This window comes from Battus philenor, unplaced genomic scaffold (assembly GCF_028537555.1).
Source record: "Battus philenor isolate CCGP_79_NKW_IND1 unplaced genomic scaffold, ilBatPhil1.0.hap1 SCAF_20, whole genome shotgun sequence".
NCBI lineage: Eukaryota > Metazoa > Arthropoda > Insecta > Lepidoptera > Papilionidae > Battus > Battus philenor.
In genome coordinates, this window is record NW_027181683.1 from 13,473,590 (window position 1) to 13,492,923 (window position 19,334).

A 19,334-nucleotide genomic window follows, 5' to 3' on the forward strand; every position below is an offset into this window, starting at 1 on the left:
GTCCGATGTAAAGTAAAAGGCAAAAAGGATTGAATAGTTGAAGAGAAAATAACGCAAACAATGAATTGATAATGATGATGAAGGAAGGAAGATTCTTTTCTCTTTATAATATATTATAATAATAAAATAGACTCGTTCAAGGTTATATAGTTTGGTTCTTTGTGACCAATTCTTGGCCTGCCGGCGTGGGAAAAAACCCTCGTCTTCGATACAGCGTCATTAGGTTTGAGGTGACAGATCGTTGAAGGCGCTTAGTCTAGCTTACACCTAACCTATCTAGGCTCCAAGGCTGCCTCAGGTACCTCACTTGGGGCCGCTACTTTTTATTATACCAAGATGGGATAATCGCAGTCTTAAGTTTTTAGGGGATGTTTTTCATTTTACTATTCACTATGTGTAATTTGTAGTAATTAATTTGATAGAAACCTGAATCCGATTGAGGTCCCATTATGGGGATATATATATCAACCTAAAATAAATAAGATCCACATAAAATAATCGTAAATGCTAGAGTTATATAACTTGATAGAGAAAATAAAAAATTAAGAAGGGAAAAAAATGTAAATGAGATAGTATGAGGTCTCTGCCGTTTAAGGTATAAGGTTAAATATAGCTTGGAGGTTTCTGAACGGACCCTGGTCTGAGAAGAGCCTACAGCAAACTCATTAAAAAAGTATAAAAAAGCTGTGATATATATAAATTGTATAAATAAACTAAACTGCAGTAATTGAGGATGGATGAAAGGATGTTAGGGCGGAAGAGAAAAATTTACTGAATTATGGAATGAAGAACAGAATGATAAAGATTGTACGGAATGGAAGAAGAGTAAGAAAATAATAAAAAAGCAAATGAAAAATTTAATAAAGCAAGTAAATAACTGTTCCCAACAAAATAGGGGGTAGAACGAGAGGTGCCCAATAGCAGGGGCCAAAAACAAACAAACTCAATTAGTTTATTCTCCTGAACACAAATAATACAGTGGTAACAGGAATTAATTTCCAAGCTTATATTTTGATTAATGAACTTTTATATGTTGAATATTCAGTTTCCTTCCGCTTCGTAACTCCCGAGTTACACAGGATGTTTGGTTATTGGAGTAAAACCTTTAAAGGACGGAATTTATATACAAACTCGTAATTTTTTAAATAATTTTTATTACTATTTCATCACTATTAAGTTTATTTATCTGAAACATTAAAATATTATGATTGATAGCAAGTGAGCTATACATTTAGCCCTCTAAGGCTTTTACATCCGTTGACAATTAGGGCATGTTACCGCAGGTAAATTTGCATACCTAATTGTTATAATACGAGGCGTTGAGGATATCTATCAACACATATATAAAAACATAGTGTTCTGGCCTTTACGACGTCGACAACATCTATGTTAATATTTAAATTAAAAAATATATTTCAGAGTGATAAATATTATATTTTGTTTTTATATATTTTGCAACGGACCTATGAAAATGCCTTAGTAGATACAACACTCTATAATAAATTAAAATTAAATAATATCACCTGTATAATGTAAAGTGTTCACTGTACTTGAGAATTAGTGCGATATATTCCAACTTGTATGCAGTTGGGGTGCACGCTGGTGCTTGTTCTCGGGAGTCCCCGCGGGAATGAATGACGTCATAGCTTCTAAACTAACCAGTAAAGTAATTCCCGCTTGTCGCCGCGCGGAAATCGATGCCGGACGACGAGCTAAATCGATTCACTATTTTAATTAATTTAATTACGGCTGTTTCAGATAACTTTAATTAAATCTTTATATAGGCTGTTGGTTTATAGGTGTAAAGGCTTTAAATGGGTGAATTGTATAACTTATTACACAACAAATAGCGTATATTCATTTCCCCTGTATATACGAGTATTATTCAGGATGTAATATGTTACGAAACATAAAGCTTATATTTGAAATCGTTGTTTATATATTAACTTAAATTTTTTGATCACATCTCATCTCATTCTATATTTAAAAAATATGTTTTATGAGCCAAATATAAACCTCCGCAGACAGTTAATGAACTTACTTAATCTTGGTGTATTAATACATTCGTTGTTTTAAGCTGCAGACACCCACTGCAAGACATATGCCTTTCCCAAAGATATATAATGGAATCAGACGTTACCTCGCGGAAGTCCATCCTAAGTAAGAAAAGGACCAAAATTTAGCCACTTCCGCACATGCAGTGGTAGTCGTGCAACAAAGTGCACCGCCCGCCAGCCCGCTGACAAATGCGTATGCGGCAAACGATGCGAATTACACAACCGCCACCGCCAAATTACTCAACACGTTTTTCACCCCTCCACTGGACATCTTCAGGAATTATGTTACACCGATTAGTGCCAAACACAGAGATATCAATGATATCAATGGGGGATGTACAATAAGCACCACGCCCGGCAGGCGATTTGGCGATCGCAGTGTGGTATTATAGTAATAAGAGGACGCTACTATTCATCCTCTAGAAACTTGTCGGTGTGCTGTGGCAATTTTATATAATTATTTCAGTAATCGAACCCAAGATATAGGATCGAAACTATTGTTAAACTTTATCAAAAGATGTGTTGCTGTGGAGTTTCTTCCTGCTTCTTCTCCACAACTATAACACTTTGACAAAGCAGAGTAGAGTCAAAAATAAAATAGGTTAAAAAGTTGTCGATTAATAAGAGTTCTGTTAAAAGTTCTAGTGTTTAATAAATGAATTTTATCTTTATCTTTTAGTCTCAGTTCTCTACCATTGGACTATCCCGATGGCCCGTGATTCTCGACGACACGAAGCGAAGAGAGAATTGAGGGATTTCGAGTAATCAGTAAAGTGTGACAGGACACGAATTAACAAACATTGCCGCGCCGTGCCGCCCACGCGTCACTCGAATGTGAGAAGCCTTCGTGATATTCCCGGAGGTTTACATAGCCAAGTAAACCTGTCAATAGATGAATTTGTTAAACAAGTTCATATAGAACACCTATACGGCATGTATTACATAAATATATAAATAAAATAAAAATAAAATAAATAAAATAAATTAAAATTAAATAAAATAAATAAAAATAACATAAAAATAAATAAAAACGGTATATATTACACAAGTATCTACAATTTTTTATGGCTTCGTTTTAGAGCGCCTCTCGTTCCCCCCTAACATGTTTTGACTTTTTATTTTCGTTCCCCTCTCACGTCCTTCACAATTTCTGTCACTACATTTATCACATTTTATTGTTCTCTACCCTTCATTAACATTCCTTACACAAAAGTTTTAACGTTTTTACTTCTATATGTTCAAATTTTGTTTATAAAAAATTATGGCCACGTATGGTGTATATTTAGGTATATAAGATCGCTATAAAACTAGAATATTAATTAGCATTATCCGTAAAGTGCTTCCTAAAATTAATGTAACGATGAAGTTAATTGATTTAATTTGTTCGCGCACGGCGACGGTGTCGAGTCGGCCGGGCGTATTCGACCGGGCGTCACTCACCCGGCGTCACTCACCCGGCGTCAGTCACCCGGCGTCAGTCACCCGGGCGTACCTAACTGCCGCTTGCTTCCTAACGAGCAGCGCTAACAAGGCAGTTTGCGATTACATATGGGTTTTTATTTCTATCACGTAGGAGATCCATTAAACCTCGTGACGTCAAAATGCCGGCAGTTTAATAAATATAACGTAACCGATTCTTTGAAAAGTCATCATGATAACGGTTTCTCCGTTCGCTGCAAGGTATAGGTGTCACTCAAAGGTTGCCAGCCAAAAGCCAGCCAAATCCAGCGAATTCTTGCTACGCGTCTGCCCACTTGTGGTCGCTATTTGAACCTTTCTACCTCAACGGCTGTGCTGCTAGCACGACGCGACACGTATACACTTTAGTATAATATTTTATTATCTCCGTTATAAAATAATTGCTACAATGCTAGTTATGTAGCGACATCGGGAGAGGCGATGTAATCCAACCGACAGCGTGGTCCGCCCCGAGAAGGCTTTACCATGCAAATTTCGTGATTGCATTTCGCCGCAGCTGCGGACGTGCGGGCGATGCCTTTGACTATGTAAACATTCAATTTGAATTTGTAATACGATCATCTATACAACGATTATACAACATATTAACTTTCTGCCTTTTAACATCGGATAATAACTACGTGTTATATATTTAAATGTTATTTATTTACTTTTATTGCTAATAATAGGGAAAAAAAAAAGAAAAAAAGTAACATACCACTAGTGCGAACTGATGGGGCCTAAAGGTTCTCCAGTGGCCACCACCAGCTGATAGACGCGTCGTGGGAACGCTCCCCACGAGGTAGACCGGCGACATAGTCAAGGTCGCGGGATGTCACAGGACGTTGGCAGCGCAGGACCTGTCATCGTGACGATCTTTGGAGAAAGACATGGACACCTACTGCAAGGCATAGCAGTAGATGTCCATCTGCTAAGAAGAAGAAGGAGTACGAATCAAGGTCACCGGCAGAACTTGAAAAATCGCTTATCTGTAGTGGCAGTGTGCTCATTGCTCGTGAAACCAGCGGTCGTTTGGGTCGAAATGTTCTCGGGCTGCGATCACAAGCGGCGTGGGTAGCCCTCTTACTGGTGGACCGAAGACATAGTTAAGTGATGCAGCGGAAGGTTGGTCAGCGAGGGGATCTTTGGGAGAAGCCTGTATCTTACAGTACGCGCGTCCATTGGATGATATGATGATGGTGATGATGAATGGTTGTCTGGAAGAAATCGCCGCGTGCAACAAGACGTTGTTTGTACTTTTGCTCTATAGCCTATGCTTTTTATATCATTTACTTTTATTATCCCCTGGCCTTAATGTACGATATATATTTCTAACACAAAGTAATGGATTATTTTATTGGTACTATGGTCTTTGCCCGATGTAGACTGAATCAACTCGCTTCACCAGTGTCTGACGCTCGGCTTTGAATGCAGGATTGATTGATATCCAAAGCGGAGTGAATGACGGCGCCGCGCTCGCTTGGTGCGGGCACGGCAGCCGGACAACTGTTTCAGTTTATTGATTATATCTGTCAGAGCAAGATGCGGATGCTGGATACGTCTGAATTGTATTAATGTACCACGTCTTTATACATGATTCTTAAAATTTATTGTTTTTAAAATGAATGACTCTTTTTAGAGTAGGTGCGAATACATACTCCATGTTATTCTCGGTGATGTGTCATCAACCGATCTTGTATTCGCATGTCATCGTCATTGAAAATCAGTGCCGTAATATCGGCGTGTCTATCTGAAGTGGAAATAGGTGGGCAGATCGCACGAGCAGCTGACAGAAATTGGAGTTGCAATGATTTCGAGTAGCGGGTTGGTTGGACACCCTCTAGATGGACTGATGAAGTAGTCAAACTCGCGGGAAGTCGCTGGAAGCCGGCATCGTGAAACCGGATATCGTGATCTTTGGGGAAGGTCGTTTTGCAGCGGGCAATGATTGGGTGACGTAAACGAATGAATACGACCTGTTGTTTTTACTTTTTGTAATAGATAAAGATTTTTTTAATTTTAAGCCTATTTCTGCTATGCTGAAGTAGATGTTTGACAAATTTGTTGTAACGAATTTGCTAGCTACCAGTACAGATGTAGAGCGCGGAAAGAAAGCAATTGAAATCAAGCTCAACTTCTTTCTAGGACTCTATTACACTAGGGCACTAGCTTCAGCACAGGCCATTACCTCTCAAATTTCTCCGACCTGACCCATTAATCACTTAGATTCGAGTGTCACTTAATTTCAGTTGAGCTGCTCGCTCGATGAAATTGCTCGCAACATAAACTTTTCACCTTAAAATTTACAAAGAAAAGTCTGGAATTCAGGCCACCGTGACAGCGGTGGGGTGACCAGCTGCCTCGGGCTTGGAAGCCGCAAAGTGCTCTTAATGGGCAACTTGATAACTTAGACTATAACCTAAATTAATCCTCCCACTCCGTCGTGTACGCCCCCCCTCCCCCGTGGCCCTGTTGCCTTTAGACAATGCAACTTAAATTCTATAAAGTACACGAATTAATGCACCGCATCCTTGTTCAAAGGTAACAAGGCGTGTATATTTTATAAAGCGGTATACTGAAGAAATTTTGGTTGAAAAACTTTATTTCATTCTTTTTTTTTAGCTGAACTGCTTTTCTCTTAAAATTCTCCACTTCAAAAGCATTTTCATGATGCTTGTAGCTGATTTAACAAAATAACTTAAATTTATACATATTTATATATAAATGCCAGCTACCAGGTCTGCATATAAAAAACAATAATAACGATACCTGTAATAAAATTTTGAATATATTATCATCATCTAAACTTTTACACAGGGCCGGTTGGTAGCGATGCTGCTTGATGAATGTTTTATATTGTAAAGATGAAATATTTACGATTTTCTTTGTAAAATTTTCCGCAATAGGTGTTGTGAAGCTATGGCAGGTGTCAGCGCTTGAAACGTCTCGTCAATAAAAGTATCATGACAAGGGTTAAAATTTCTTCATTTTCAGAGCATGGCACCCGGGAAGTTCGGCCTTTTCAAATCGCGTAGCAGAGACCACCAGGAGCAGCCGTCGACAGAGAACCTGCTGCAGAGCAGCAACAGCATCTATGACGGTAGGCTGTGATCCTAGATCTAGAGGATAACGTCACTCATAGAGTTTTATGTGATAGAAGAGAAAAAGTTGCGTTCATTTATGTAAGTGCTTACTGCTTATAATGTTAAAATGGAATTGGATTAAGCATTAAAACATGATATATAATAGAACGTAATGCGAAATAAACTAAGGACATTACTTCAATAAAATAAAATACGATCATATTAGGTAATGCCATTTGTGGTAAAAATAGCACGTTGGTAATATTGTAAGTATTTAACACTGGCAAGTTTAAATATTATTTAAAAAGCAGTATCTTATGGTTTGTAAATAGAACTATTTCTAATTTTTGTATGCATAATTTTGACATTTACTTTAATAAATTAGCGGCAAACTAGTTACGAAGTCAACACTAGACGTAGGCTAGCTCTTGCGAGGTGAAACTCCATCTCGTACTATTAACAACTTGTTGAAGGAGTTCAAACGCGACCCTACAGCGACTATTGAAACTTATAACAAAGTTGTCCGGTAGATAGAAACTGACGATAGAGTTTGTTGTCAGTCAATTCGTGCAATGCTTTGATAAGACACAGACTATAAATCTTTTGCGCGATCGTTTAGGTGTAAGGAAGTTTATTGGGACGCAGGTCATCAGACTTTATTTCTCATAGACCACTTAGAAACTGCAAAGAACCAGATTTTTTAATAAAATTCAAGCATGAAACGGAGAACAAGAAGAAAATAATGCATGGAAACGCTCCTCGCATATGTAGATACTTTGCTTAAATTTTGATATACCAAAAGTTCAGTATCACCTATATATAAGTAAATAATTTGCTTATAATATCTAAAAAAGCTAACAGCGAAAGCTGTAGAGTTTACTTCTACCTGGAATTTTTTCTCAAACGTTCACGTGAATTTTGCATAAAATCTATTTCATGTGACAAATCAAAAGTCCAGGAAACCGTGGGCTTTAAAGTGTTATTGTCGTGGTCAGTTCCAGGGTCGCCTGTTCCATCTACCAGCAAGGGGCTGCAGGAGGACACCTCGCCCACCAGCTTCGCCATGCTGCCCTACCTGGATAGTGACGACGATGAAGACGTGAGTATAAATTATCACAGATTAAACGGTGATATTTTAAAGCTGCGTGTGGAGACAAGTTCTTAGCTGCCACATTTGAACCCGCCTCTCCTGACCAAAGACACACTTTAAGCGAAGAGAAAATATTAGTTTTTATGACAGAGTGATAAAAACTAAACTGCAATAGGTTTGACATTTATAGATATTTTGTATGGGAAGGACAAAAGTAAAGAATGAAAGATATTGTGACGCGTGAAAGAGAGTGATAAATAAAGAAAAGACTGGAAAAAAAAAAAAAAAAATCGCTGATCCCAAAAAGTTAGGGGTACGAGAGGCTTCCAATAACGGGAGCCATAAAAAAAATAGGTTTGACAAGCGTCGCCCAAACGAGTCACTCATGCGCAGTCCAACTGTGGGTAACCTTCATGATATACCGGCACCGTGTCCACGCGCACTCTCTGTCAGATACGGTACCTCGTCACATAGCGTAGTTTATATTAATTAGTTTAAGTTATATTTAAATCAGCGTCAAAAGTTTATTATTGTATAAATTAGTTTTGGTGCGCATTTAAACTTATATTCATAAACGTGTTTCTTGCGAGTTTGTTTTGAGAGCCAACCCCGCGTGTAGCGCTACAATCAACTTAATATTAACGTAAAAGCGTCTCTATGTAGAGGCGCAATAAAAACGGTAAATGAATCCATTTGGATAACGATATAAATAAATACAGAAACATGAAGTGTACAGTAGATAATATTAATATTTTGAATTTTATTGAATTTAGCTTAAGTTTGTATATTGCAAAGCAATAGAGCAGGAGCTGGTTATGATGCTTGCAGATCCCCAGCGAGAGCCACTCGCCGGCGCGGCGTGGGAGTGAGAGCTCCAAGATCGAGGAGGCGCAGGTGAGACCCTCTCTTTCTACTCATTGAGTAACCAACAGACTGTGACGAAGTCTGTAGCATATACGAAAATTTAATCTGTAAATTCAAGGAGCTTCCGAAGTCATTAACATCCTCCACTTATCTACTGCTCAGTGCAGTACATCGGACATCATCTTACTTATTTACTTTTAAGTACCTATTTTGATCATTTATGTTTTGAGCTTGTGTAAAAGAGCTAAAGCAGATTAATTATACGCTGCAGATAAACTACGAGCTGCTGAAAAGCCAGACTTCCATCGAAGCGTCTTCCACAAGCACTCTTCACGAGGACTTCGACCACCTTGACCCTTACGAGCTGGAGGAGATGCAGCGGCAGCAGGAGCTGGACCCCGACGGCACGTCGTGCGACGCCAACTCCTCAGAGTTTGATGTGACATCCATCTCGGCCAGCGACCTGTCGATATACTGCGCGTCGCTCAAGAAGCCGAAGAAGAGCAAGTCGAAGGAGGAGCAGCAGATGCGGGACCTGGACATGTGGCAGGCCAGCAACATCGAGGTCATGCAGGTGGGTCTTGACTCGCTGACGTAATATCTTTTTGTTGATTTGTTTTATGACTTTTAGAAAGATATGCGACTATATAAAAATAAATAGGATAGTCCATAAATCAACGTTTAACCAAAATCTACTGGACAAAAAATGATTTAAAAAAAATCAGGAATTTTTTTGTTTACTGTGTATATTACTAAAGGACGTCATTATAGTATATTATACTCAATCTGATTTTAGATTTCTATCGAATTGGTCTGGTCTGACCTTCTCGTCTTGACATATAGGGGTGGTGGTCTTCAATGATATTTTTAAGGCCCCCGTTTTTTTGGAACCTCTCGTGCCTCCCTGCTACGTGAAAGTTGGGACGTTATTGACATTAATTTTTTTTACATTTTTTTGTTATTTCTACGCTCCTCTTTTGTTCTTAACGTTTGACTGCTGCGCGGCGAAAAAGCGCTGCGTCATTTTAGGTTTAGTGTGTCTTTGTTGCTCCGAGCCAGTGAACGTAGAGTCTAGTCTCTCACGAATACTAACACGAATCAGTCTAAAATAACTTTTTTCCGTTTATGTATATTATTTATTAAAAATAACTAATGTTAACATTAACTAGCGAGGCGATGTCAGTTTCCTCTATCCTATAGTTCATTTGTTCGGTGTTGGTCAGAACCTGCTGAATAGGAGCGGGACCCTGGACGAGCAGATCAAGTGGGAGGCGATAGCGACGGCGCGCGGGCTGTGCACGCTCACGGACAGCTGCACGTGCAGCGACTGCACCACCGCCAAGTACCTGGCCGGCGTGTCCGACGGCGACGGCGGGCTCGGCGCCGCGCCGCTCTTCAACGCCATCAACGTGGGCTGCAGCCTGCAGTGAACTGCTCCTGCAGCTCTGCACTCGCACGCTTACAAACTTATTGGCATCGAGCAATGTCTATGTAAAACTTTGCGGTTGGATTTGAAACTGTTATCTCTGATCACAATGTCAGCCAATAAACGCCCACTGCAGGGCATAGGGATCTTACAAATATCGGTACAATGACAGGTCTTGTGCTTTCCGTATCCAGCGACTTCACGTGACTTTGACTGTCTTAGGCCCATCTGGGGGGGGGGGGGAGTCCGCTGCAACTTCGGACGAGCAACTGCACGAACCAAACGCGTGAATTCTTTATGTATTTTATATTGACAAAACCGGAAAACATGGCAGATTAATATATTGATTTACAAGTATCTTACTACAATCAAATACGATATTATAAAATGTAAGAAAGAATGGAATGTTTTATACGATCTAAAAACATTTAATTTGTTATATTTGATGACTCTTACATTGACTAGTGTTGCTACGTATGTGCTACACTGGAATGCTACGGGACGCGAGCTACACAGCTCGCTACGATATATGTGCTACACAGGAATGCTACGCGAACCGTGCTACACGGAAATGCTACGCAGTGTCTACACAGGTCTACTACGCCTACTACGCAGTATATACCACACGGTGTCCCATTTTTGAACAACTTACTGATGTTAGGATTCAACTTTGTCGAGCCATCGATGTATTGTGTATAAAGTGACTGTTTCTAAATGATATTCTATACAAGATGTAGTGAATTTCCATCTGTCTTCTTGTAGATGGCTTCTTATATGGACGAATTGTATATATATATATCCCTCGCGCATCAATCATATGGACTTATATGTACACCCCGCCGTACACGCACTGGTAGTTTTTATATATAGATTAAATTTATAAAAGATATTACATTGAAATAATTAAATTTGTATGTACTTATATTGCATATCAATTTTGTACTAGACTTTTATAAATATTTCATGAAGTGGAAACATTTATTTGATATTAATTTTGCAGTTTCCTTAACAAGTGTTTAGTGATAATAATGCATTGAACACTTTAGAAATTCATACTAAACTCTAGGCTTCTTGGTGGTTCTGCCATCTTGAATAAAAAAATCTACCTTCACAGATCCAACCTCTTACTGTCTTTTACAAAAATATATATTTTTTAAATTGATTATTTTATACTATATATTGAGTGTGTATATATTTACAAACTTCTTCCTCTTATATCGGAAATTGAATTGTAAACGATATGATTTTGAAAGCGTCATATGATGATTTACGTCATCAGTGACGTCACGCGGTCAGGGGAGCCAAACGACTGATGGCTAGTGCGTATCTTCTTACATACTGTGTACAATGTAGTAATTAGATATATTGCGCAGAAACTTTTAGAGCATAGGTTCCGAATCCTCTTACCCTTGACTTGACTTATTTACAAGAAATATAAATTCCAACGTAATTTCTGAACTATTTGTTTATACTGATTCTATAACACTGTCTGTCTATTTAAACAATTTTTTATAGACGTTTTAGAGAAACAATATTTAATCTTCTATATATGACTTATCTATATTTTAAACAATATTTAAACGTGTAGTACTAATAGAATCTACAACGTGAATATTGCTAAAGACCACACAACTACGTTGAGAGAGTAACTAGGGAATAAATTCATAGGGGATTTGTATTCGAAGGTGGGAGCGAGAGCTATTTTTTCTATAACCCGGGCCTGTCAAGAGCTGGGCTATGGTTGAATTATTTATTTTATTAAATAGAGAGTGAAGGTCTATTCGGCGAAGGTATCCGACAATACATTGCAAGGAGACTTTGAATCTGATATATGGGTATTCAACCTCGAGCACTATATCTACAACGCTATGGAGTGTCCATGCTTCCGCACGGCGAGCCTATGAAGTATCTCCTTAGTTGTCTCTTCATTTTTGAAGATCCATCTTGAAAAGCCTTAATGGAATCAAAGACCAGCTCTTTCTTACTTTTCTATCCTATGATTACCTCAGGGCAGTAGTAACGGAAAGTCCAATAATTGATTTGTCTTGATCTTACCAGCGGGTAGATGATCACTTACGTGATCTTTTACTGTCTTTATTTAAGTAAGAAAAGGACCAATATTTATCCACTTCCGCACATGCAGTGGTAGTCGTGCAACAAAGTGCACCGCCCGCCAGCCCGCTGATAGATGCGTATGCGCGTGTACGGAAGTGGCTAAATATTGGTTTATTTCTTACTTAAGATGGTCTTCCGCAAAATAACGCCTGATTTCATTAAAAAAAAGAAGTTAATTAGTTGTCTGTTGCAATGTGGTCAAAATAACTAATGGCTCGTTGGTCATATTATAGAGGTCGAAGTTGGATTTATTAGCGCGTCTGAAATATGTAACAACCATACCATATTTCAAAAGCCTTAATCCGTTTCGTTAAATGAATTGTAAATGTTTATTTATTCCGTCATTTAAATGACAGCCTTCGGGAACCTATGCTCTATTGAACTACTAAATCTTTTTCCGGCACGCAATCGTAATTTCGTTCCGTACGTAGACACGAAGCGAGTCTATATTACTGGTAAATAGACTGTAATGCCGTTTACACCAAAGCAATGTAACAGTCAAATTAGTGAAGTCAATTTATTGTCAACTATTTATTGCGAGCGGCGCGCGATGACATCGCGGAACAAGTAGATATACTCTGTGGTCAAATTGTAAGGTGAAATTGTCATTTAAGACTCCCGTGCACTAAGGTGGCAGGAAATTTATTTCTCAGGTTAGTCGGATAAGAACCTTTAATTATCTCCAAGTTACATATCTCTTGTCAAATGTTTCAATTTTGTTAAATGCGTTAAAAAAGTGATAAAGAGCGACGAAAACTCTCCGATTTGAACGATTTGGTTCCATGCGACTTCTGGCTATTCATAAAACTCAAAAGCCCAATGCGGGATGCCTTTTTGATTGAATTGAGGAGAAAAAAGGTAATCTTAGAAGGTCTTGAAGGCTTTATATTTCAACTGTTTCAAGGACCGGAAAAAAGGTTGGCAAAAGTGTGTTTTATCAGACGGGGATATCTTTGAAGGTGATCAAATCGATTTGTAAGAATAAATGAAGAATTTACATTTTTAACAAATTCTCCTTACTTTTTGATCATAGTAATAATTTTAATATTCTAAGATAGGGGTCGGCAAACTTAATGTTCGTCTTCTTTTCTGTTTCGCACAAATAAAAGTCGCACAAAAAATAACTACACGAACTACTGAGTAAAAATATAATTTACTTTTAATGTACACGGGTCGACTCGAGATATATCCTATCTTAGCTATGAATAATCAATTACAGCATTAATTTAAACAAACATAGTGTTTATTGTAATGGCTTTTCATGTTCAATATTGTTAGGTTCTTTTTTACGGTACGTAAATATTATTGATTATTTCACAAAATTAAAACAGACGACATTGTAAATACAAGTTGTAAAAGAAATTGCGAGTTTTCCCTATCTATCCTATTATCTTCCACATAGAAAACTTATAAAAAAATGGATGCTATTGGTAAAATCTTTAATAAATAACGGGACGAATAACGGAAATGGGGTGCAGGAGCTACATTACGTCATCGTTACGAAAACGGGGAATTCCACAGATATATTATTTTTATGCATATTGGATTTGTGGTTGGTTCCAAAACTTACCGGCAAAGAAGAATCCCACATGGGGTCCATCTAGTGTTCCATCACTTGGTGAAATACTCGTATTACATTAAAATGTTATTACAAAAGTAATTCACGTTCAAAAATAATTGATTTTTATATAGTATATCATACATTTATCTTTTGTATCATATGTTTGCCGACCTCTAAAACATATATGTGGAATTGTATCACCTGATATGTAGATATATGTGTACATTGTATTAACGGTGCGTTATACCTTGCCTGTCGAGAGGCAATCTATTTTGTACGTGAATAATATTCGATGTTTTTTAACCTTTAGGCTACTTACTGTATGTAACCACTTTTAATACTGACTACTAGAAATAAAATCGGAACTTGTAAATTGGAAATGTTGTTTATTTTACATCCTGTACGTTTGTATATGCATCCTCACGAAAGAAAAGTTTTGGCGTTAGATTCCTGGTAAGTAAATTTTGTATGTGACGCATAGGAAGCTACGAGATGTTGAATACCAGCGCTGCTCGGAACTTCCTTCCCGGCAAACACAAATTGAATCTTTAGTGGAATCAGGCGTTATCTCGCGGAAGTCCATCCTAAGTAAGAAAAGGACCAATATTTAGCTACTTCCGCACATGCAGTGGTAGTCGTGCAATAAAATGCACCGCCCGCCAGCCCGCTGATAAATGCGTATGCGCCAAACAATGCGAATCACACAACCGCCACCGCCAAATTACTCAACACGTGTTTCACCCCTGCACGGGGCTTCTTCAGGAGTTATGTTACACCGATTAGTGCCAAACACAGAGTCCTACGGTCGACTCTTTTATTGCACGACTACCACTGCATGTGCGACAGTGGCTAAATATTGGTCCTTTTATTACAAATTGAATCACCTCCTTATGCCTCTTATCATCAGCATTTCAACTGTAATATGTCCACCGTTGGACACTTGTCTCCGATTCAAATTTCCTTTACGACATGTTGGAAGCGCTCTTCATTCAGTGCATTCTGAAGGTCTTTTACCTACCTGGATATTAATACGGTGATTTAATTGCACCATACACACTTGACGAAAGAGGAGGAAAAATTTTCAAATTAAGAGTTGTTGTTGTTGTGTAAAGTCGTAAGCCAGATGTTACCTCTCACGTGCGACCACTTTTTTCTTCAATCTTTTTTTTTATTTTATGTGGTCTTATTGTGATCTTTCTACTATATTGTATACAGTAAATTTTTAATCTTGTGTCACCTATAAAGGAACACTTAACCGAATCATTATTTATACGGCTAATATGAATGTACTTTTCACAAGTGTACTGCTTGTATCTAAATGAATATGGAAATATAAAAACAAAATGTCGGTCTCCAGTAGAATCTTTGCGGAAGTGAACACGAAAAACGTAAGTTTGCGGTAAACTCTTTGTGGGTGCATTTGGAGCGCATCCAAAACTTTGTGGGATGTCTATGTCCAGCAGTGGACGTCTTATAGCTGAAATGATGACCAGAAAAATTTAAAAAAGGAAACTTAAATCAACAATCTGATTGTACTTAGTAATATGTTATTGTAATAACAGATGGCACAAAAGTAATGTCATAATATTAACGCGTTAATTTTTGCAAATGGCGCCAAATGTCACTGTTCTTTGACGTTTATGATGTAGATATATATAGAAAGTGCAAACAAGCGATGGAGTATATCTAGTGACATTTGGCGCCATTTGCAAAAATTAAGGTGCGTTCACATTATGACATTACTTTTGCACTATTACTTCTACCTGTTACTTCTATGAAGTAAATTTAACGTAATGAAAGGCGTCAACAAATAAGTAAAAGTGAGAAAAGAGATGAAGCATTGTAGGAACGATCCTTTATTTCCTATTTAACCGGATTATTATAGATTTCTTATTTTTCTGAATAGAAGACAGTAGTAAAAAGATAGAATGTAAGAGTAGAAATAAGAAGGATATGGACAGGACTTAAAATGTGCGAAAGACTGCATTAAGACAAAAAACTTAATGTAAATGGAGATAAAGTTTTGTTTAGATATGGTATTTACAAGAGAAATTATATAAAATAAGTTATATTTTGTAAGAAGTCAGCAGGAAAGTAAAAAAGAAAACAGTACAAGTTCGTCCTCTTTCGTTGTCTCCGTACGAGTAACTCATAAAGGATTTTCTTGCTAGAGAAATAAGAGGCCATGAAAAGAGTTCAATTCAGAAATAAAATTTAATTTTCCGGTCCGGAGTCCTTAGTCTTATCCGGAGTCTTTCCTACTGCTTGGGAGAATGCTCAAAATATATCTCTTCCTAAAATATCGAATCCTACCTTCTCCAACTTTCGGCCAATATCCATCCTACCTTTTCTCTTTAAAGTTATAGAACGTTTGATCCTTTCCCAACTCAATTGGATCAAAAGGATTCCTATCCACAAATCGACCCTTGGATCCGTTTCAATTCGGTCACAGTACTACTATCTCCTTAATTCATGTCACGGAAGACATCAGATCTGGCATGGTGAGGGGGAAATTAAATGTGTTAGCCTGACTAGATTTCAGCAACGCTTTCTGTTGTTTCTGTTGAATTTGACGTTTTATTCTATACTCTCCGGTCCCTAAACATATCTCTGTTAGCAATTGAGTGGTTTCACAGTTACCTATCTGAACGCCGGCAGCGTATTTGTGTTGTGGACAAATATTCTTCTTACTGCTCTACTGCTGCGGGCGTTCCTCAAGGCGGCGTACTTTCTACACTTCTTTTCACAGTTTTTATCAACTCTATCTTAAATCAGCTCCGCTCTTCCTATCGTTGGGAAGCTAATCGATGCCGTTGCGATAGTAAATTTTGACCTGAACCATAACCATATTTATGAGCCCTAGGTCGCTAAGCGGGGTAAATTGGTCGCAGATTTCTTATATAATCTGTGACAATACCATTATCTCATTTAGCGAGAATGTTAAAAATCTCGGGTTGTGCCTGGACAGAGCACTCGCACGGGGACCTAAGATTAAACATATTAGTCGTAAGGTCTTCACGTCTGCGGCGTCCCTAGATTGATTTCACAACTACCTACCTCTGGCCACCAAGATTTAACTGGTACAATCCCCTCTCGTTCCTATCCTTGATAACGCTGATGCCAGCTATATCAATATTACTGAAGAACAACTAAATAAGCTCAAGCGCCTTCAGAATTTTTGTATACAGTTCATATTTGGTCTGCGCCAATATGACCATATTTCTGTAGTTCGCTCATATGTTTGCCGATTCAACTTCGCAGGAATGCCCGCATACTTTCCATTCTCTAAGGTATCTTATTTAACCAGCTTACTCCCCTACCTACCTTAAATCTAGATTTCTTTTCTTACGCGACTCATATGATAAATTGCTTAGTTCATCGGAGAACTTGAAATTGACTGCCTGCTCATTCTACTATGTTTATGGAGGAATCTTTTACTGCTGTCACTCTCAGGTTATGTAATGCGCCACCAGAACCAATTAGATGCGCAAAATAACTGTCAGCATTAAAAAAAATGGTATAAGAGCAATTCCTTAGCCTGTAAAATAGGATATTGTGTAGCATCTATTAATTATTTGTATTTTTTTGTAGTACCTTTCCCATTAAAATTTTAATAAATATAAATAACTCTGTTTGTGTTTATATATGTAGATGTAAATATTCTTATATGTGTTTATGTGTATATATATATATATATATATATATATATGTAAATATATAAATATATGTTTATGTGTATATATATATATATATATATATATGTAAATATGTATATATATGTTTATATATATATATGTATATATATATATATATTTGTATTGGTATGTTTTTACATCCTTAACAACAAAAGGTTGTGAGGTAGTGGCCGCTTCGAGCGATAAGACCGCCTCTTGTACCTGTATATAAATTGTTTCTTTTTTTCCTCTATCTATTGTCTATGATGTACAAAAAGAGTTAGTAAATAATAATTAAAATTAAATTTATTCTTATTAGTATTCTGCGTTATTTCAAAATCGTGTAATAAGAGAGTTGGATGTATAATATTTTAGGTTCTGTTTTTAGTTACCCGCTGTGATGGCGGTGGCGAATTATTTTATTTTTATTTAATTTATGACTACAAACATCTCGCCCAGAGACGTCGAATAGGACTGATTGGAGACAGCCTGCACCCAGCGCCTTCTGACGAACTGAATAACCACACCTCGTGGGTGAACATCACTGGCTGCCCTTGCCGGTTTGTCATCTTCATTCTAAAACCTTGAGGTCCCAGTACTATCTGCTATGCGCACTTTGTGGTCCGCCCGCTGTCACTTGTCACTGTCACTGCTCTTTTCACGGGTGAAAAATCTTCAACATGACTTTGGTATCTTGAAAGTTTTGTTAATAGTGAGATTTTTAATTGAGTGAAATAAAACTCGATATGAAACAGTTACACACGTCTAAATTTATTTTCCATGTCGGGCACAGATAACACTACGGTAGTTTAAATATGCAACACGAATGATGTGCTATTGCCGGAAGTGAGTCCGCCCAGCCCGCGGGCCACTTCCAGGATACAGCTCGTGTCACGACGTGATCTCGACTAGATACTTGAGGCGGAACGCTTATTAACTAAAAGTACAACGGCGTATTAAAATAATGAAACGTAACAGTGGACAGTTTGGCGCGGCGTCGTGGGGTCGGGGCGGTGTCTACTCGTAGGGCAGGCGCGCGAGCGCTCGCCCCAGCAGCGGCGTCTCTCGGAAGATGACGGACGCGTCGGCGATGCGCATCTGCCGCTTGCCGTACCTGCGCAAACGTCATTTGCGTGAATATAAACTGTTTTACTTTCAGATGGCGCTGCAAATGGAAACACAGGTGACGTTATTGGCGCTGAACAAATTTAATGTTATATATTCGTTAATTTACAGTATTAGCAGGATACACAGTGGAACAGCAGCATGTTATGTCCACACATAATTAAGGTCGCTGAAAGAAGTGTCGCTGGTGTTTATGCCGCTAACATAAACGCTTTCCAAAATGGTAGAAATATTAGTTCAAGTTCTTTTGATATTTTGGAAATAGCAACAGATTGATTTGGTACAGCCTTCTCTGGACAGCTCGAGCCGAGATCCGTGACAAAGAAATCTAGTTTTAGTTAGGTTTCGAGTTAATTTAAAAATGATAAATAATTGATTTGAATTATATTAATATTTGGTTCTTCTGTGAGCCGGTAGACGCGGCACGGATGTCCTCTAATAGGTGGACTGGCGATATTATCGCTGAAAAGTAGCTGGGTAGGTCGGTCACTACTGGGATCTTTGCGCCTTAGGGTGTCGACTGACATGAAAGAATAAATGAATGTAGGAATGTTGGTCAATAAGCAGCGTGTACCTGCCCCTGCCGTGCACGGAGTAGTACTCCTGCAGCTCCTTGAGGTAGTTGGAGATCTGCTCGGCCGTGTCGAAGCGCTCCGGGCGGCGCGGGCGCGGGTACTGCGCCTGCACCGCGCACGCCAACATGGCCGCCAGCACCAAGATGGCGGGCAGCAGGAGTCGCATGATGACCGCTGTTATCGTTTGCTATGTGACACCAAGTGAAGTTATTTCATCACTAATACGATTTAATTAAATTAAAATACACGTACATATTCATATATGATTATGTAGTATTATGTTTTACCATCTAACTCTATCTGGTA

The 19,334-nt window shown here is 38.2% G+C and overlaps 2 protein-coding genes across 2 annotated transcripts; one reads left to right on the top strand and one right to left on the bottom strand.

Annotated features, from left to right (window-relative positions):
* Positions 1 to 6,512: 6,512 nt before the first annotated feature.
* On the top strand, positions 6,513 to 9,982 carry LOC137923100 (uncharacterized). The gene is made up of 5 exons (XM_068766235.1): positions 6,513 to 6,615; positions 7,594 to 7,697; positions 8,517 to 8,582; positions 8,824 to 9,126; positions 9,776 to 9,982. The coding sequence occupies exons 1-5, from the start codon at positions 6,513 to 6,515 to the stop codon at positions 9,980 to 9,982; spliced, it is 783 nt and encodes a 260-aa protein (XP_068622336.1).
* Positions 9,983 to 16,124: 6,142 nt separating this feature from the next.
* On the bottom strand, positions 16,125 to 19,194 carry LOC137923057 (pro-neuropeptide Y-like). The gene is made up of 4 exons (XM_068766179.1): positions 19,028 to 19,194; positions 18,386 to 18,442; positions 16,572 to 16,602; positions 16,125 to 16,214 (listed from the first exon to the last, which is right to left on the bottom strand). The coding sequence occupies exons 1-4, from the start codon at positions 19,192 to 19,194 to the stop codon at positions 16,125 to 16,127; spliced, it is 345 nt and encodes a 114-aa protein (XP_068622280.1).
* Between the last annotated feature and the right edge of the window lie 140 nt (positions 19,195 to 19,334).

Coding starts and splice junctions, on each gene's coding strand:
- LOC137923100 (XM_068766235.1), top strand. CDS start 6,513: ATGGCACCCGGGAAGTTCGGCCTTTTCAAATCGCGTAGCAGAGACCAC. Junction 7,698..8,516: donor ATAGTGACGACGATGAAGAC/GTGAGTATAAAT, acceptor TGATGCTTGCAG/ATCCCCAGCGAGAGCCACTC. Junction 8,583..8,823: donor CCAAGATCGAGGAGGCGCAG/GTGAGACCCTCT, acceptor TATACGCTGCAG/ATAAACTACGAGCTGCTGAA.
- LOC137923057 (XM_068766179.1), bottom strand. CDS start 19,194: ATGCGACTCCTGCTGCCCGCCATCTTGGTGCTGGCGGCCATGTTGGCG. Junction 18,443..19,027: donor TCCGTGCACGGCAGGGGCAG/GTACACGCTGCT, acceptor ACGTTTGCGCAG/GTACGGCAAGCGGCAGATGC. Junction 16,603..18,385: donor GTCATCTTCCGAGAGACGCC/GCTGCTGGGGCG, acceptor GCACAACCCGAG/ATTTTTAACATTCTCGCTAA.